The sequence below is a fragment of the Convolutriloba macropyga genome, unplaced genomic scaffold (assembly GCF_964194025.1).
Source record: "Convolutriloba macropyga unplaced genomic scaffold, txConMacr16.3 SCAFFOLD_1240, whole genome shotgun sequence".
NCBI classification, from domain to species: Eukaryota; Metazoa; Xenacoelomorpha; order Acoela; family Convolutidae; genus Convolutriloba; species Convolutriloba macropyga.
In genome coordinates this window covers 21,364-41,759 of record NW_027449905.1, presented here as the reverse complement: position 1 = coordinate 41,759, position 20,396 = coordinate 21,364, and the positions used below count along the sequence as shown (strand labels likewise).

General features: G+C 33.4%; 1 protein-coding gene across 1 annotated transcript in view; it reads left to right on the top strand.

Annotated features, from left to right (window-relative positions):
* LOC142355409 (uncharacterized) overlaps positions 1-20,396 on the top strand; it is a 50,285-nt gene that overhangs the window by 11,760 nt on the left and 18,129 nt on the right. The window contains exons 2-3 of the mRNA XM_075407598.1: positions 17,774-18,168; positions 18,503-18,632. Coding sequence (XP_075263713.1) covers positions 17,774-18,168; positions 18,503-18,632 — 525 coding nt within the window. The remainder of the gene's footprint in view (positions 1-17,773; positions 18,169-18,502; positions 18,633-20,396) is intronic.

Sequence of the window (20,396 nt, the reverse complement as noted above, 5' to 3'; positions counted from 1 at the left end):
TTAGTAAAATCTCAACAAGAAAATCAAAATTGCTCAAAAAATTACAAAAAGTCAGAGTAGAAGCCAAAAGAAAACATGTGCCATTCCTCGAAAACAAAATTTTTGTTCACTGTGCTTCATTTGACTGTAAATGAGGTTCTTCATTAACGAAATCTTGATATGGAAAGTGACTATTCTATAAGTGACTGCAAAAAACAAAAAAATTTGGAAAAGTTTTCTGAAAAATCAGCTCTAAATGAGAACTCGTGTCTTATTTGCTATAGTAATTTTACCCATGAGACCAAAACTAGCTTTTTTTGCCTTGTCAGAAATGACAAATTGTTTCATTTAGTTGCGTGAAATGTAATCTTGGATTGATATTTTTATAGAAAAGATTTTAATTTTAAAGAAAATCAAGTTAACAGTGAAAAAAATTATACCAAATGTCCTGTGTCCACTCAAAAATTTAAACCTCGATAACTCTTAGGAAAAAAACGAAATTCAAAAATCCTAACTGTTTAATTCCTAACTCTACGCTGGACGAGCTTATTACTGATACCAATCACATTTCTCTACGATAAATATCTCGATCTGCCAAAATTCTCTCAACAAAAAAAACCATTTGAGTATATAGTTCCTCCACCCAAGTGGGGTTGGAACAATAAATATTTGGAATTCCTTGAAACGGATATTTTGGAGGATACAAAGCTTGATCATTCTGAGATTTTTCAAAAACTTAGTTTTAGATCGGAAATCTCAAAGCGGTTCTGAATACCTGTTCAACAAGGAGGCTCGGTAATGTGAGTTTGCACAATAAGTTCCGACTCCGCTCATCTACTTTTTTTCTTTTAATTGTCTACCAAATGAGGAAGAGATAAAAAAAATGAAGATATCAACATATCAACATAACAAACTACTAAAAGAATAAAACAATCTACTCTAGAGGAACTATGAGACCTGTGGTTACCATAATAAGACTACCAGAAAGGACGGCAATAAAAATAAAATAGTTGCAAATACTAATACAATCAAAACTCCTTGTCGATTTAATGAAAACCACTATGACCAAATCAAAAGGGCATCAGATAAAGTTTATACTAAGAAGATTAACCGGCACTTTTTGGAGCAAAATATTTGTTCTTTTCTCAATGCGACTTGGCAACAATTCGACTAGAAAAGAGCAAAAGCGGCAAACGTTTATTGAAACATCGCTTTTTTAGAAAATTATTAAATTCGAACTGATTAGAAAAATTACGCATCAAAAGAAATCATTGAGAGAGTCTTTTATACCTCAACAGAGAGCGACTGAGGCCTTTCATTATCAAGAATATCTCATACGACTACAAAAAGATCGACAAACACAATCAACATTTGCACGACAAATTATGCACGAAAACGATGTCCCCCAATCAATTAAATATTAAATATTAAATGAAACATCATTTACGAAACAATATCAATAGATACGTTAATTTCTGAATTGCATGGAGTTGATTGGGAGCTCTCAGTGATGAGAATAAGTTAAAAGTTGACGAAAAGATTAAGAAAAACTGAAAATTTTTTAAAAACTTTGGAAGCGAATTTTATCATCAACTTTAAGGCTATTCGCTATAAAATGACTGCATTGAGTAGCTTCATTCATTCAATCCTCAATTAGAAGCTAATGAAAGCTCTCATTTTTTTTTACCACTACGACGTTTCAGTAAGAACTTTCTATCTTCAATTTTTTAAAACAAAAATGGGACGCCTCGATGGGAAGACTACGACGTTTCTCGTTCTTAAGTCATCAATAAGACATCACAACAAGTCTAATGGTTATAAAAACATCAACAAATGCAGGCAAAAACCAAAATTTCAATAGAAAAGTGCGCGAACAAATTGTCGAAGACATTTAAACCATAATCTTCTCTGAAAATTTTCTCTATGATCTATTGAACGTTTTCTTCTAAGTAAATGACAACTATCAGCATAATGATAACGTTAAAAGATTTCAAAATGAACCAAAATAGTCATAAAAAATATTCAAAAACCAAAAAAAAAAATTCGTGGCATCGAAGTAATAAAACCAATAGTTAGAAGACAAAACCGCTATCCAGATTAATTTTCATTGCAATAGAAAGAAAGAGGTCCTGTCATCAGTGGAAAAGGCATACAGTTCAAAAACAAAGGTTTAAGATCGGTTAATGTTAGTTGTCGACTAAAAGCAATAGATAGTTTCACTGAATGCTCCTTGGGGAGCCTAATGCGCTTTTAGCCAACTCGTCTATGCTATAGGACTTCGAAAATTTAGTAAAATCTCAACAAGAAAATCAAAATTGCTCAAAAAATTACAAAAAGTCAGAGTAGAAGCCAAAAGAAAACATGTGCCATTCCTCGAAAACAAAATTTTTGTTCACTGTGCATCATTTGACTGTAAATGAGGTTCTTCATTAACGAAATCTTGATATGGAAAGTGACTATTCTATAAGTGACTGCAAAAAACAAAAAAATTTGGAAAAGTTTTCTGAAAAATCAGCTCTAAATGAGAACTCGTGTCTTATTTGCTATAGTAATTTTACCCATGAGACCAAAACTAGCTTTTTTTGCCTTGTCAGAAATGACAAATTGTTTCATTTAGTTGCGTGAAATGTAATCTTGGATTGATATTTTTATAGAAAAGGTTTTAATTTTAAAGAAAATCAAGTTAACAGTGAAAAAAATTATGCCAAATGTCCTGTGTCCGCTCAAAAATTTAAACCTCGATAACTCTTAGGAAAAAAACGAAATTCAAAAATCCTAACTGTTTAATTCCTAACTCTACGCTGGACGAGCTTATTACTGATACCAATCACATTTCTCTACGATAAATATCTCGATCTGCCAAAATTCTCTCAACAAAAAAAACCATTTGAGTATATAGTTCCTCCACCCAAGTGGGGTTGGAACAATAAATATTTGGAATTCCTTGAAACGGATATTTTGGAGGATACAAAGCTTGATCATTCTGAGATTTTTCAAAAACTTAGTTTTAGATCGGAAATCTCAAAGCGGTTCTGAATACCTGTTCAACAAGGAGGCTCGGTAATGTGAGTTTGCCCAATAAGTTCCGACTCCGCTCATCTACTTTTTTCTTTTAATTGTCTACCAAATGAGGAAGAGATAAAAAAAAATGAAGATATCAACATATCAACATAACAAACTACTAAAAGAATAAAACAATCTACTCTAGAGGAACTATGAGACCTGTGGCTACCATAATAAGACTAACAGAAAGGACGGCAATAAAAATAAAATAGTTGCAATTATTAATACAATCAAAACTCCTTGTCGATTTAATGAAAACCACTATGACCAAATCAAAAGGGCATCAGATAAAGTTTATACTAAGAAGATTAACCGGCACTTTTTGGAGCAAAATATTGGTTCTTTTCTCAATGCGACTTGGCAACAATTCGACTAGAAAAGAGCAAAAGCGGCAAACGTTTATTGAAACATCGCTTTTTTAGAAAATTATTAAATTCGAACTGATTAGAAAAATTACGCATCAAAAAAAATCATTGAGAGAGTCTTTTATACCTCAACAGAGAGCGACTGAGGCCTTTCATTATCAAGAATATCTCATACGACTACAAAACGATCCAAAAACACAATCAACATTTGCACGACAAATTATGCACGAAAACGATGTCCCCCAATCAATTAAATATTAAGGTGATCAGTAAATACAAAAAAAATCTTCGTTTGCTTTTTTTGCAGGTGACAACATTTATAAGTCAAATGACGCCCATTATTGTGATACTGTGAAAAGAAAACAAGAACCAACACAATGGGGGCAAATTTGAGAAAAATCACCAAAATTGGTTACTGAAAATTGGTTGTTCTAAGAAGAAATACCATTTGAGCAAAATAAAACCGTTATGAAGAGCAAATGGTTTTTCAAAAGATAAATGATGTGAATTGTATATAGAGATGCTTAGCTAAAATTTAACAGAAATAAAATTGGCCGATCTCACAAATCTATCTCTTTTTCCAATTAAAAACAAATATTTTCAAAATTCATAGCCAACAAAAGCTTTCGAGTAAAAGAGTAGACAGTTTGTCTTGCAACTACTCGGAAAACTAATTGCGACTGTTATTAATGAGACTAAATCATAAGACTATAATATAACATTAAAAACAAGGCAAACTAACAAGTTCCAAAAACAACTTTACAAACATTACTGAGAGCTTTAATTACACAATATTTGACATATGACAAAAAAAATTAACAACAAATAACGGGCAAAAATAAAAAAACTCTACCATATGTTATAAAAACAAAAATTATTTCAATTTCAAATGTTGTATAGCTTTTTTCAGTTAGAATGTTAAATAATGTGACAATTAACATAAGAAACAAAAACAACAGCAAAAATGGGCAATTATGAACAGAAATCAGAAAATTTTGTATAAAAAATCGTAGTACCAACAGCAAGAGAACCTTCTTTTTAAACAACTCGGCCACAAAATTAGTTTTTATTCTATATGGAGGAAAGTTCGACCTGTACTTACTGAGAATAAGCAAAATGTTGACTAAAATAATATAAAAAATTAACAAGTTCAAAAAATCACCGAAATTTCCTTAAAACAAATACATTCAATAACATAAGGGACATTAGGTAACAATCGAATGAATAGAAAAGATTCACTTGCACCTCTTGAGGAAGAAATTTAGATCTTTGAGTGGTCAAACTTAAAAATCAGACTGTCAAAAGAATAACAATTGAAGGCAAAATACAAGAATTCAGTTAAATTTTGCTAAAATTCTTCCTCAAAGCCATAAAAACCCTTTGGTTCTCTGAGAACAAATTGTATCTACCTTTGGCCTCAAATTTATGTGAATTGGAGCTGCCATTAACGGAGCTGTGAATAAAAAAATATTGTCAGTAATTAATATTAAAAGAACAAAAGCAAAATATTTTGAATAAAGGCAGCATCAAAAGAAAAACCCAAATGTCTCGGATTCTAAGAGTCCATGATATTATCAATCCTCTCCTTGATTTTGTCGTGCGCCCTGCATACCAAGCAATTGTTTCAAGTATTTGCTCATTAGACCAATTGTTGAGTTGAATTCTTCAAATATTGAAAAACAAATTCGTTTTGTATAATTATTGAGTTAAATCTGCAAAAAACGTCAAATTTTTAATTCCAGAAGACTTTTATACGGCGCCTAAGTGCAACCAGCGCTTTTTGATTAGGGAGTCTGTGTTAAGGTTTCTGGGTCACTAATTCTGGCTAACATTAACAAATTGACCAAAAAAGCATATTTTGTGCCATTTTTGATGAAAAAAGGTTGAATTGTGAAAATTTTTTCAAAAATTTTTGCCACAAAAAACTTCAATCAAACAATCCAGCAACGCTCTGTTGTCTCTAGCAGTAACAATAAAACTTTCTATCTCTAACGGTAACAACAACACTCTGCCGTCAAAAGTTTTAACTTATTTTGATATCTATTAGCGAAATTGTGCCAAATGTTAGCAAAAATTACTGAAAATGTGAACAAAAACAGTCGAATGTTCACACAACTTTAAACCTCGATAACTCCCTGTAATACACGAAAATCGAAAAAATCTTTTTAATTCCGTATTTTACGTTGGACGGGCTTTTTAATGATACCACTCACAATTCTCTACGATGAATATATCGGTCGGCCAAAATTGACTGAACAAAAAAAACCCAGTTGAGTATATAGTTCCTCCCTCCCCACTAAAGTGGGAGTGGGAACAACTAGCTTTTAGGTATTGGTACTAAATCAGTTCCAATTGAATAGACCGTTCAAAGAGATTTTTTGGAAGTTTTCTATAGTTAGCTTAATAAACGAATATTTATACAGCCAATTTATTCTTATTCTTCCAAGTTGTTTAAAATTGAGAGTAAATATCAAGTCATACCTCATTTCAATTGAATATTTTTCACTGAAATTGATCTTAAATTTCTCGTCAAACCGATAGGACTAGATAATACTTATTTATTGCAACGTTTCCTTATTGCGGATAGACCGGAAAAGCTCTTAGAAGTCAAGATTAAATCAGTACCGATATTTGACTAAATTTAAATACGTTTTTCTTTAATTTGGCTATTACAAAATTCTGTTTGCGGTTTAGAGAGCTTTAAGCCAAACTTCAAACAGAAACCGTAAATCCTTGTTATATGTTTCTATATCTCCTAATCCAATCATTTATAGATCGCTATGGTTCTGAACAGTTCAAGATAGTTGTAAACGCCGGAACCAAGTGTACTTTCACCGAAAGAAACTTTGTTAAACTTATCGCTAACAACCCAAAATTCTGGGCAATCAGCTCGTTTTGGTTCAAAATCTGGGGGAATTAAAAGCAATCACGTGTGATGATTGATAATTGTTTTTCATGTGTGGTGACGTTTTAACATGTTATATGCATTCTCACAACACGCTTTCATAAATCTGAGCAATTCGCACAACCTTGAACCAGGAAATTACTGGAACCGTTACCCCTGTTTTTATTTCACTTTTAATTAGAGCCGAATTTTCGGGTAGTTACTAAGATTTGTTCAAGCGTACATACTGTTTCTAACAGCCCATTTCCGCTAAAACTGAAATAGCCAACTTCGCTCTGTTCCATGAGTATATATAAAGATATTTTATGAGTACCATATAGGCTTTCTCAACTTATTGTTAGCTGAAGTTCGGTAAAAAGAGCTGAGTCTCTGGGTGAAGTCGAAGCAACTTTCACTAAGTGTTATTCAATTTTCAGCACCAAAAGTTAAAACTCCAAAATACGCTTACAATAACGAATAAATTTGATTTTTCCAAATTTTGCATTAGTCAATAAGGTTTAGATATCATTATTTTGTAATTTTCCCATTTTTAGCAATCGAACTTGATTTACCTTTCGAGCGTGTTAGTTATCGAAATTTTATTGACAATTATTTTGTTATGCGCAATAAGTTTTCTTTGTGAAGTCGACAATTACAGTCTAGTTTATCTTATCTATAAGACTTAATTTAAAAGTAGCTGGTGTCTTCAATGCAGGGGCCAGTCTAGACAAGTGTACTGGGTTTCCGTGGCATTTATGACTGACTGGATAAAAATCTAGCGATGGGTGCAAACTTCGCCAAACCCAATGTACAGACAATGATCGACGGTTAACAATTTAAGTTCATTCGAAAATAAATAGCCAGTTATTATTCTGTGAGTTTATTATAGCGAATTGACCAGATGATTCCTTTTTCTTCTCTTTCAGATTGGAAGCAAATGCTGATACTTTGCCAAAAGTTGAATTTAGATTTTTAGCGTCCAATTTGATATTAGCGAATTTCAATATTCTGATATACAGAATCAATGTTTTAAAACCATTTTGAAGTAATCCTTCAGTTTTCAATGTGAAAAATTGTACGCTCTATTATGAGACTTGACACAATCATAAACTATTGCTCTTATAAAAAAGAAATGAAAATAGCAAAGATACGATAAAAGATTTAGCCTGCAGCCTGCAGTTTCGATAAAAAAATAACCACAAAATTGCGGTCTTAAAATTTATGAACTAAAAATTTTGTTGCTTTACTTTTTAGAAAAGTGAGGTAAGTGAAGCAGTTCCTGGAAAGGGTCTCGTTAATTGAACTTTTTGTGTGTTCTCATTTTGTGAAGTTTTTGTTTTTTTCATCATTAATTTTAGTTCAAGTATAAAATTTCTGTTCGTCTTGATCAAAAAAATATTTTCTGGCGCGTTCTGCCAGTGTCGTAAATGCAAGCGTCACATGTTAAGAAACACATATGTTAATAAAATGACTGAAAACAACATAAAAGTTGACTTGCAATTAGGAGGCATTTCGCAAAAACTTCTTTACCACGGCCTGCTGATCCTTTTTCAACATCAACATTCTTCATAAACTCACAAAGTTGCCTTGAATTTTCTCTAGCACAAAGTTTTCTTTTCAATTTTGCTTGATAGAAATCACATTCAAGTAAATAGGCGACATGTATTCATCTGAGTGATTTGCGTCGTGTTGGTTGTAGATTGTTTCAAGTTTAAAAATTTTATTACACAAGGAACATCAGTTATGTTCCCTGTGTAGATATTATGCTCTGAAATTAAACGTTTTTTTTATTTGAATTTTCCTCCAGACAAACATTCAGAAAATTGTGCGAGGATTGATTGCTTCGTTAAAATAATAAATCAAACCAACAGAGTTAGCTCGGGAACTGAGCACAGCAGAAAAAAAATCAAGTTTCACTGCTCAATTTTTTCACGAACAGTCCTTTAAGGTTAGATTTGCAAGCGTGTGCTTAATCGACTGACACTAGGGTTATTTAGTTTTTTTTCTTAAAATTTGGATATATGAGCTCATATTTTTGACAAACCGTGTTTTCGTGGCTAGCCTAAAAACTTGGGAGACCTTTTTGTCTCTTTATTACACGCCATAACTCTCACCAGTTATAAGTAGCTCTTTCCAAATAACTAACATAATATCAACAAGGCGGCTCGGTAATGTGCAATGGCACATAAGGTTCCGACCCCGCCCATCCACAATTTCGGCATAATTGTCTACCAAATGAGGAACAGATAGAAAAACCCAAAAATTATTTTTTGCGAATCCCAAAAAAGCCCAAGTCTTTTTCAAAAAATTCTGTATGAACGATAAGATAACCTCCAAAACAAATAACTCAGTGGAGTAAAAATTGATGCATTAGATTGCTGTAATATGTCAATATTAAGAAACCGAGTCAAAACGAACAGCAAAATCAAACAACAACAACAACAAACATTAATTACATCAAAAAATTTATGTCCCTCTTAAAAACTAAATTTAATAACAAAGTCAACATACCGTCAGATAAACCTGAAACTAAACAAAAATAACTTATAAATCACCAGAAAACATATGCAACCAGTCCGTAAAAAGGTTTGGTAACAATTATACAAAAAAGAACAAAAACAGAAAAGTAAAAAAAATTAACTTATTTTTTTGAAACAACTAACTTCAAAGTAATAAATACCATTAGGAATAAATTAATATTACCACAAATTTGCGATTACCACTGCTTCTATAGAACGGCATTAGGACCTGACCTTATTCATTTTTTAGAGCGGCTAAAAAAGAACAACAAAGAACAAACAAAATTTCAATTGAAACTTGCCAGAAAACGCTGTCAAAACCGTCAAGCCAAATTTTGGCACTCAAAATATATTTGATTGCCTCTTCTTCAAACAGCTATAATGTAGTACGTGGCCATTCATTAGTAAGACTAGGTAACAAGTAGACAAAAAAGCGATGTGTTAAAGTATGTAATACTTTTAATTTTTTTTTCGAAACAAAATTACATTCAATGTCATGAAAGGCATTAATTACAAAAAGAGCTATTTAAATATCGTCGTTTTTTCATGAAAAGGAAACCCCCGAGACCTGTAATTATCCAGAATATTTCTTGCATCTTCAAAAAGAACGTCAAATATGACAAAAATCAAATTAATTTAATTTTTTTTTGTGAAAAAGCGGTGTCGAAGCCAGTAAGGTCATAACAAAATCTCTAAAAAAAAGTTTTTGGGACACCAATCCTTTTTATTCCCTTGACACCCATTATGTCATATTTGACCTGTAATCAACTAACGAGAATAGGTAACAAAAAGAAACATAAAAAGAACAAAATTGCGAAGTTAAAAAAGTTTTTTTTTAATTTTGGAAAACGATGGGTTTGAAAGTCATAAAAGCCATCAGCTATCTGCTAATATCAGAATATCGGTTTTTCTATTCTTCCATGAAAAGCCAATGACCAAAGCTATCACTATACAGGAAATTTCATACGACCGAAACGACAAAGTATAAATGACAGTTAAGACAAAATTAAAAAATTCAATTGATTTCTTCAAGGAAGAGGCGTCGAGGCCATTAAAACGATGATTTATATCTTTCAGGATTTTAATATGTTCAATTGTGCTTTAATTTGAATGCTAATAAGGTGACATGAGAACTGACAATAATGTGATAATGTGACAAAATTAGAAAACGTGAAAAACTGGCAAATATCAAAACAAACAAAAATCTTGTAGTATCAAAGCCAGAAAACAATAATTTCAGGCTTAAAACTGCAGCCGAGAATAAATGTTAACTCAGTAGACAGAAGAAGCAGTCTTTTTTTGCTGACACTAAGCTGGAAGTTGAACAAATTAAGAAAAAAATAGAGGAAAAGTTAATTAAGCCATTATTTATTGAAAAGTCAATTATTTTTAAAAAAGAAACGACCATAAACTTTCAATTAAAAAACTAAATGCATTAGCCTGGAGCTGTTTAGCAAGCGAATTGGTTGGACCTATCACTCCTGAGCTTTGATTTGATATGTTCTGTTCTTTATTATTATAAAAAAGTCTATTTTTAAAAATAAAAAAGACCGACTGATTACAACCCGATTTTTTTTGGATTGTAACAGTCCAAGAATGGCGCAAAACTACCCCTGTTAATACTTATTGTCCGTTAAGAACAATTGATTTTTCGAATGTTGTAGATATAGATAATTTCTGAGTTGAAACTCAAAATAAATTTTGCATTTTTGATAATCAACGAGTAAAGTTAGCAAAAAACGGCAAAGTTTTAACTACAAGCCACTCTCTGCGGACTCTGAAGTAGAAATAGCCCCCCTCTGAGTCTACAAAGATTGTATGAGTGTTGTTTGGGGGTGTACTGTAGGCAAATTTAATCAAAGTGGAATAAATTAGCTTATTTCGTGCTGTTGTTGATGAAAAAGTCTAAATTTTGAAATGTTTATCCAGATTTTTTGACCAAAAAATTAAATCAAAACAATCAAAAATGCTTGTTCGTCTTCAAAAATAAAATCAACGACACTATTCTTAAAAATTTTAACAAATTTTAGCAAAATTGACGAAAATTTAGGCAAAAATTCCGGAAAATGTGAATAAAAACAACGTGAATTCACTCTTCTTTTCTCAGAAGTTTAAGCCTCGATAACTCCCTGTAGAAAACGAAAATTAAAAAAATCTTTTTAATTCCATATTCTACGCTGGACGAGCTTTCTAATGATGCCAGTCTCAACTCTCTACGATGAATATATCGAGCGGCGAAAATTCACGGAACAAAAAAAAACCCAGTTGAGTATATAGTTCCTCCCCCCTCAAGAGGGTCGGAACAATTAGACCGAAATGAAAAAAAACCAACCTAACTGATGCTAATTGCAGATTAAGAGGACAGTTAGCAGTTTTGCGGCTACACATATCATTGTTCACACGAACCATCAAGTCTTTGAATTTCGTCTCAAGTTATTAAAAAAAGATTCGTGAAAAGAAGTTTTAGGCTAATTACACGTTCAAAGATGTGGAAAAGGGTTAAATCCCGTCGTCAAAAGAAGTATATGAACAAAAGAAGTATATAAAGTGGGGGACACGTTTTGAGAAATCGATTAAACAAAACGCAAAATTTATTAAAATTTGCCTTCTCGGGAATTTGCCTCGTAATGTCATACAGTTAGCTCAAAGGAGTATAAAATTCGCATAGCGAACAAAGTGCGAGCAATTAATGTTTGGTAAGAGTTTAATGTTTAACAATGAAAAATTTAGTCCTCAGACATTACAGTCATAAACAAGACACGTCTTTTTAATCAAATTAAAAACTACGGACAGTTTTTGCACACATCTTAATTTTTACCTTTTTATTTTAAACTCTATAATTCGTTCCTCTCAATACTTTTTTTCTGATTTTGGCTATAATTTCTGGTCTGCTATTACGGTTAATTTGGAAACAATTTAGCTAATATGTTTACAAACGGTTAGAGCCTTACAAACGGTTAGAATTCTCTAACCATTGCACTCTAACTTTTCTCTAACTTTTTTCTATTGCTTTTTCATCTGAAATTCTACTGAATTATCTTAGAGAGCTTTGAAAGTAACATCTGGGTTTATCGGTTTATTTGGTATAATATTTAGGCTTAGATTTTTCAATTTATGCAGCTATACCTGTTTTTTTTTTGGATTGAATTATCTGACTTAAACTGCATGGTTGAGGCTCCTGCTCTCGTTTTTTTACGGATCAAGACTTTGTTGATCAATCCAGCCATCACATAGTAAATCAATATGTACGTATGTCACGTGCGTGTGGGGATTGCAAATAATACGGACCCACTAAGGTGGGGGCAAAAATGGAAAAGATCCGATCAATTAATGAAAAAACAATTTTCATTAAGTGGACATTAACACCAGTTTCCTTGATAAATTAACATCGGCATGGGTAATATCATGCTTGTTTTTATTTAGTTGGAACTTTATTCGATAATTTCAGGCATCTTATCTTGAACAGTTTTGAGATTTAAGGAAAAGATCCATGGAATTGTGGAATGCGCGATTTACGCTTCATAAGCACCTCAAATTGCTCAAATTTGGACAAAATGGGGAAGCGAAGAAAAACTATCAAAATTACACATACTGCTCGAACATTATTGGTAACTGAATTAGAAAATTTTGTTTCAAGCACAAACCACTAAATGCAAACAATAATGACAATTTGTAGAGCTGATCACACCTGCCATTAATAGAACAAGGAGACTTATTAACAAGTCATTTAAAAAACACTGATTAACAAAGTCAAAATAGCATTAGATAAAACCAGATAAAAGTCATCAAAATAGCATCCCATAGCGATATTAAAAAATACCCTCAGGAAACAAAAACTTGTTCTTCTCTTGAAAGCATATGGACCTCTGCGGCAGCAATTAATTTGATAGTCAATAAACTATTTGCTTATCACTTTAGACAGGTTCAATTGCACTTCAAATGTAACACAAAGAACAATGAGATTTGTCACTAATCTGATTATCTGACAAGAACTCAGAAAGATCTCAAAAAGAAGGCAGAAGCCGAATAATCAAAACGTTACATGAGACTCGTGGTATACAAGCCATGAAGCCATAAGCTTATACATAAAAAGCATGAATTTTTGATTCTCCAGAAAGAAAAATTTGCTCTTGATGAGTATAAGCTGCGGCTTTACAGAATTCGGAAACGGGGGGCAAAAATCCAGAGCCACAAAATTAATGAAGTTCGACTGTCTTTGGTGCCATCTTTGATGAAAAAAGACTGAGTATTTAAAAATTCAGTAAACCTTTTCCCAAAACCTTCCCAAAAAAGTCGGATCACGGATCAAACCATTCAACAACTTTTTTTCATGGTTATAGGTAAATCGAATCACATTATTGTGAAAAATGTTGACAACCTTTAGCAAAATTGACGATAAATTGATCAAAAATTATGAAGAACGTGAACATAAACAACGGATATTATTCTAACGTTCACAGAATTCTAAACCGCGATAAGGATTTTACGCTGCACCAGGCTTTCTAATGATACCACACATTACTCTCTACGATGAACATATCAATCGGCCATAATTGATTGACCAAAAAAACAGCTGAGCATATGGTCCGTCCCCCCACTAAGGTTGTTCTGATCAAATAAGTTGATAAATTGGCAAACTTCTAAAATTCACATATTTATCAAGCAAAGTATTTCCAAAAGTCATGATAACCTTAAACATATACATCAAAAAAGATAATTTTTAATTCACTAGAAAGAAATAGCATCTGCTCTTGATGAATATAATCTCTTGCTTAACAAAACTAAGAAACAAGGGCAAAGTTCCAGAGCTACTAACGTTTTTAGTCAAATATACTCAATGTCATTTGAGCCATTACGTAGCAATGAAAGCGTTTAAAAAATTGAAATCCCCACCCCACGGAAGCCAATTGGATGTTTTGTAATACACCCAGGCTACGAGACTGCAAAAAGAACAGCAAATGCGGTCGAAACAAGAATTCAATTAAAGTATACAAAACAATGTCGATGCGATAAAAAACACTGATTTCTCTGAAAGCGCAAAAAATATGCTCATTTCGTCTGTCAGTACATGCCCATGTAATTATGATTTGTCAATAATTGAATTCTGACGGGAAATCTGTTTGGTCTTTAAATAACATTAAAACAATGAAATTATAAAAAATATATAAAAAACAACGCCACCCCAATATTTCAAAATAATTTTCGATTTTCAAAATGCACAATACAAACAAAACTTGCCTCAATTTTGTCGCGAGCTCGTAAAAAATAATTAATTGTTCCAGTGCCTACGAAAAAGACAATTTGGCAGCAACAAATTTCATTATGTCAAAAAAATAAATTGCTTTGTATTATGATTGTTTTAAATTCATGAAGTTAGCAAAAATTTGGTGCCATCTTTTTGATGAAAAAAGACTGAATTTTGACAAATTTAGCAAACATTTTTGCTATAAAAATGTCGGATCAAACCATTCAACAACTTATTTTATGATTACATGTAAATGCAATCACACTATTGTGAAAAATGTTGACAAACTTTAGCAAAATTGACGAAAAATTGATCACAAGTTGCGAAGAACGTGAACAAAAACAACGGATATCATTCGAATGATCACAGAATTCTAAACCGCGATAACGATTCTGAGCTGCACCAGGCTTTCTAATGATACCACACATTACTCTCTACGATGAATATATCGATCGGCCAAAATTGCTTCAACAAAAAAACAGCATCTTATAGAGCTTGATCAAGCATCTTATAGAGCAACTAGCAACTGGCGGGTGCAATTTTAAACGCATAAATTAACCATCCCCCACCCGCCTCCAATTTTGCTCCCCGCTTATTAATGCACCCCCTTCTGATCATCAAGATCGAAATAGAAACACACCCTAATCCGGTTTTCGATCCTATCAATCCTTGACAGACAGACAAGGAAAAAACATAATCTTTAGCATTTCCATTGTTGACTGTGTCTATATTTCTGTACTCCTGTCTGTAATATGCATTGGGCTTATCTTTTGAAATGCGCTTGTCTGTATGTAATGTACTAATCCAAGGTTTTGACTGGAGGTTTTGACCGGACCAAGGTTTTGAAGTAAACAGGGAAATTGTAACTGTTCACGTGTCTTGACTGACAATGGCCAAGGATTCAATCTGTCACCAACTTGGGAAAGTTTGCTATCACATTTGGATTCATTGAATTTGTTGATCCCACGTTTGTAGCCAGTTTTGCACCCCTTTCATATTTGTCTGGCTGGCCATACGTGATTTATTAATCCCTTTTAACACATTTCCCCCAGCAAGACCTATCCAACTTAAAAGTATAAAGAAACGGCTGTCAAAAACATTTACAATGAACAAATAAATAAATTTCGTTTGGTGCGTATTAACTAGAAAATGCGTGTTCAATTGGTTCTGAAGAAAGTCTGGAATAAAAATAACATAATTTTATTGCTCATAAAGTCCAACTTGGTTTGAAAGTATTTCGGAAGCTTTTAACACAACGGTAAGTTATCTTACGTTTTGAATATGCTATTGCAAGGTCGAGTATTATCATTTTGCCCTGGCTTTAGCTTAAAATTGGGTTTTCATATCCCAATATTTTTTCTTTACAGTAAGGAGGGTGGATTTCAACGAATTTAATAGCTATGATACTTGAATTAGTGATGGACCTTGGCGGTTGGAAAATTTGAAATCTTGCAAGAATTTTGCGAGAAATCTTGAAAGATAATTCATAGTTATTCTATTTTTGTTTTAAGATTCTTGCTAGAATTGAATTCTTCTCCAGGTAATTAATTGGTATGTATGGTGTCCCAATTTTTCACCCCTATTTACTTAACCCCCTATCACTTCACACCGATTTATTCAAACCTCTATCCGTTAACCCCACTATCCTTTAACTCCTGTATCATTTCACCCCGATTTTACAAAATTCGGACTATTAAATTAGTACAATAACCACTTGGCCATGCCTCGCGGGCCAGGGCCATGTCTCAACGGCACGCGGTACCTGATATGAAACTATCACAACCGATCATGGGATTAAGTTATCCATCCGCTGAATTATGACATAATGTGCCTTTATTTTCGATTGCTAATTGGCGGGATGAAATGTGTGAGGTGTTAAATGATAGATGGGTTAGACGAAAGAGGGGTTAAATCATGTGCGGTCAAGTTATACAGGGTTAAAGGAATCAGGGTGAAAAGATTGAGATCCGGTATGAACATTTTGGCACGTTTAAGGGTTTGGGATTGTACTTTCCACAATGTATTTTAATTATCGTTTTATTACCTTGATTCCTATATCGGTCTCCTCCTGATTTCGCTTCTTGTCAGACAAGAACAATCTTTTCATTTCCCTCTTAAGCTATTAAATGTTAAATGCTCATAATCGAAATTTAAATTTATTTTGAAGGTAGGGTTGCTGGTATTTTGATGCCAGTAATGTTGAAAATGTCAGTGATAAAAATGAAGGGTTTGCTTTTGACACAAAAGTATAATGCATTTCAATCAGAGTAATTCCAATTGAAAAATAACTAGAATTGCTCTAAACTCACACCTAATTTTTATTTGTTTTTTTTAGATGTATTGAAAGCACTATTGTAACCTGTTTATTTCACGTTCAATAAATGTACTGGTTGCATTTCTGGAATAGATTCAATCCAGCATCAATTGTTCAAACGTTAAATATAAATTATTATGTAGTTTTAGCTGCTGGGAAACAGAGTTGAAAAAAAGTGTTTTCAAAGAAGCTGTTTAAAGTTTTTTCAATGCTGTTTTGGAGCTGACTTTTATGGACCCACTTTAAGACAGAACGGAAAATAAAAAATCATGCTGCAATATGGAACTTTTCCGACAATAAATCCTAGCGTGAAGCTGTCAATGTCAATGTCTAATTCTCTCTTTTTTTGCAAAATCAGAAAGCTTATATTACGATACTTTTTTCCACCGAAAATTATCCTCTTTAATATACTGATCGGCTCTGATTTGCTGCATATGTTTTACGTACTAAATGAACATTTTTTTCATATTGATGTTTGGATTTAAACATTTCAAGAAATGTGACTTTGTATATCCAAAATATCTCACGAATTAAAGGTTAATTGTCTTATCATACCGAAATTTTATTTTTCAGTGGAGCACAATCTTTGTTCCCACCTAACCATTTAAATGACAAAACAAGTGAAGTTTACAATTGTGAGGTCCTCTACTAAGCGGATCAACTTAAGCTATTTCACTAACTGATGTTGACGAAAATTTGTGTAGTTCAGACGGATGATTACAAAAAATTTGTATAAAAATTATTTTGAACTCACAATTTTCACTCGATTGTTCGTAAAGGAAAATTAAATGGCAAATTTAACCAATATACTTAGAAATTTATTTTTTTGCTCAGCTCTACCGAACCAAACCTTTACCAAACCATTACTTTTTAGACCCAATAAAAATCCTGTATTTGAAAGTTTTGAGATTGTGTTTGCGTTGCCTTTTTGGTTTTCTTCCATAAACATTTTGCTAAGCAAGATGATTGATGTTTTGAACGGCATGAAATTTTTAGACCAATTTTTCTGGGTCTAACGAATCCCACAAAATGAAATATTTTTGGTACATCTGACATCAAAAACGTCTCTGAGTGGTAGAAAAGAACCTTCATATCGAATTTTACTTGATAGGGGTCTTTTCATGGGCCGTATGTCAAGATATATGGGCGCATCTGATGAGTTCTTAGGGATGATATTTCACAGTATCAAGTAGTACGTGACTCCATGCATGCAAACTCCATGCATTCCAACATATATCTCTTATGTTCTTCAGAAACCTGGGCTACAATACGGATACCGCCAAACTTAAATATACGTCTACATAGAACCTATTCAATTAGTCTATTAGCTAAACTTGCACCAAATTCAGGTGATTTCTGCCTCGATCTTCGAGGTGTGACATCATCAATACTACTTTTATTCAGATGCGTGTGCTTCTGCTTCAGACCAACAGGGATCCAACCCCAACACACAGTCAGGAATCGACAGCTACTCCATAGTCATGACTGAAAACTACCACCCCGCAACCTACACCTTCGGGACCATAGACTGCGTCGCCATCGCCTTGAACGTCATCAGCATCATATACTTCCCAAAACTCAGCAATGTCCTCAACAGTGAAATTATCATTCTAATGTTCACACTTCTAGCCTTGTCTCTAGTCTCACTGTCTTTGTTCGTGATTAAATTATTCGACCTGGTCCAGACTTCAATCCGGGAGAACCTGTACTTGATGACAATGTTTGCACCTGTTTGTTACCACATTGTTGTACCTGCAATTTTAATGAAGGCAGCAGCTTTCTTCGACAAAGGCTACAAGGTATGAAAAAGATCAAATTACTTTTAAAACCAAAAAAATGTGATAAAAATTGTCGGAAATCTTTGTTATTGTGTAAAAAAACCGGTTGCTTATAACCCTATAATTTTTTCACACAATATTCAAGCTTTCTTACAAATTTTGTATCGTATTTCTCGGCTTTTAAAGCTGTAAAATTTAATTTAGATTATGACCGACATAGTGTGCGTTTTATCAAGTTCATACAGTGGCAAGCTGCGTCAGCGCTGACTTGCTGAGCTAACAACCTCCATGGACGCAACCGAAAAATCTTTCCATTTTGAAAGTGATATGCGAGGTTCTGTATGTGTTGTTTCAGTCGAGTGTGAATGTGTACCTGTACAGTGGGGTGTGTGTCTTCTCCATATTCCACATTGTCATGATCATAAGTCCTGCCAATGAGGTGTTCGACTACAAGAAGGCAGGCACCCAACACACTAGCCATGAAGGTTACCACATCATACAAACATATTCCTTACTTACTCTCATCGATTTCGATCCTTAAACTGTAACAAAAGACAACCCATGTCTATTGTTTGCTCCTGAAAGAGAGTAGGAGCTCTAGGGGGCGGGGAGTGGCTCCAACGGACTGAAATTTTTGGACAATGTCACTCAAAACTCTAACATTGGTTTGGGTTTCAATTTTCGATGGGTTGCCAGGGGGTAAAATTGTTTAAGAGTGGCGCTCTGTTTTAAAGAATGCCCCTAAAAGTCCCAAAAGCCCAATTACTACTCTCTTCAATAATTTCACCCCTTGGCAACCCACTCTTACATCTTTCTGGCCTGGTATGGCTCCATTTTTAATCCGGCCAGCCTTGAACCCATAACATCTGTCTAGAGGTAACACCTACAATCAATAGTGTGACCTGAAGATCACCGCTGCTTAACTAAACCTTACCAATTCATCTATCTAAATCCTAGTCCCATTAGTGCAGGGCAATTCAGCTCATTATGCAGACCCACTCTTACATCGTTTAACCCTAATATCCCCTCAATTTTTTCTCTCAAATACTAATGCAGCATCTCAACCTCACCCGCAAATTAGACCTTCTTAATTAACATCATTCTTATCTACGCATGATGATGCAGGTGAAAAACCAATGAATCAAATGCGTTCATGTCCCCCTTTAACCTTGATTATTCTTTGCTTTCTAAGGAATAAATAAAGACCAACTTCTGCACGGATGAATTGGTCATTGCACCAGTTGTCAAAGTTAAGACTAGGTGAAGCCAAGTTGAAGCAAAGCCCCCTACTAATCAATCAAGCATTCAAGGTAGTACTCTGATTGTTTACACCACCTATCCAAATGAGCAAAACGATCCAAATGACAAAATCTACGAAGGGCGAGCAGAGATTGAGTAGGTGTGAAAATTTTGATAAGTACCAATTCAACGAGGAGGCTCGGTAATGTGTGTTTGCACATAATGTTCCGACCCCGCTCATACACATTTTTGGCATAAATGTCTACCAAATGAGAAACAGATAGAAAACCCCCCAATGAAAAATAGACAAAAAAGAGAAAAAAGGCAAAATTAGGTAATACTTATGTACTTTTCGGAAACAATCATTTTCAAAGTCATGAAAACCATTAGGTAGAAAATGAAAAAAATGGTAAGGTTCGTTTTTTTCGTCCAATGGAAGCGGTTGAGCTCTGTAAGTATTCAGATTATGTCTTACGTATACAAAAATAACGTCAAATATAGACAAAAATAAAGAATTGTTTTTTTCCAAAAAAAACTCAAGTCGAAACCAGTAAATTCATAACGAACTCTTTAAATACACTAGATTTTGTTCGCTTGCACCTTCCCTTGACGACAATAATTTAATATTTGAACTGTTATTAGCGAGACTAGGTAACAAATAGACAAAGAAGAAAAAACGCGAAGTTAAAAAGTGTTTTTTTAACAATTGTTTTCAAAATCATGTGAGCCAACAGCTATCTACTCAAACCAGAATATAGGCTCCTTTCTTCCTATAAGAAATGAACCCTCAGCCAATGAAATCTGCCATTATCCAAGGGATTTAAAACGACTGAAAAGACCAAGTAAAATGACAGTTAAAGAAAAATGTAAAAAAAACTCAACTCAATTCTTCGAGAAAGGGCTGTCGAAGAAGTTAAAAACATAGCCTACGCCTTCAACGATTTCTATATGTTTTCTATGTTTCTATATGTTTGCATTATTTTAATACCCAATAATGTAAAATGTGAACT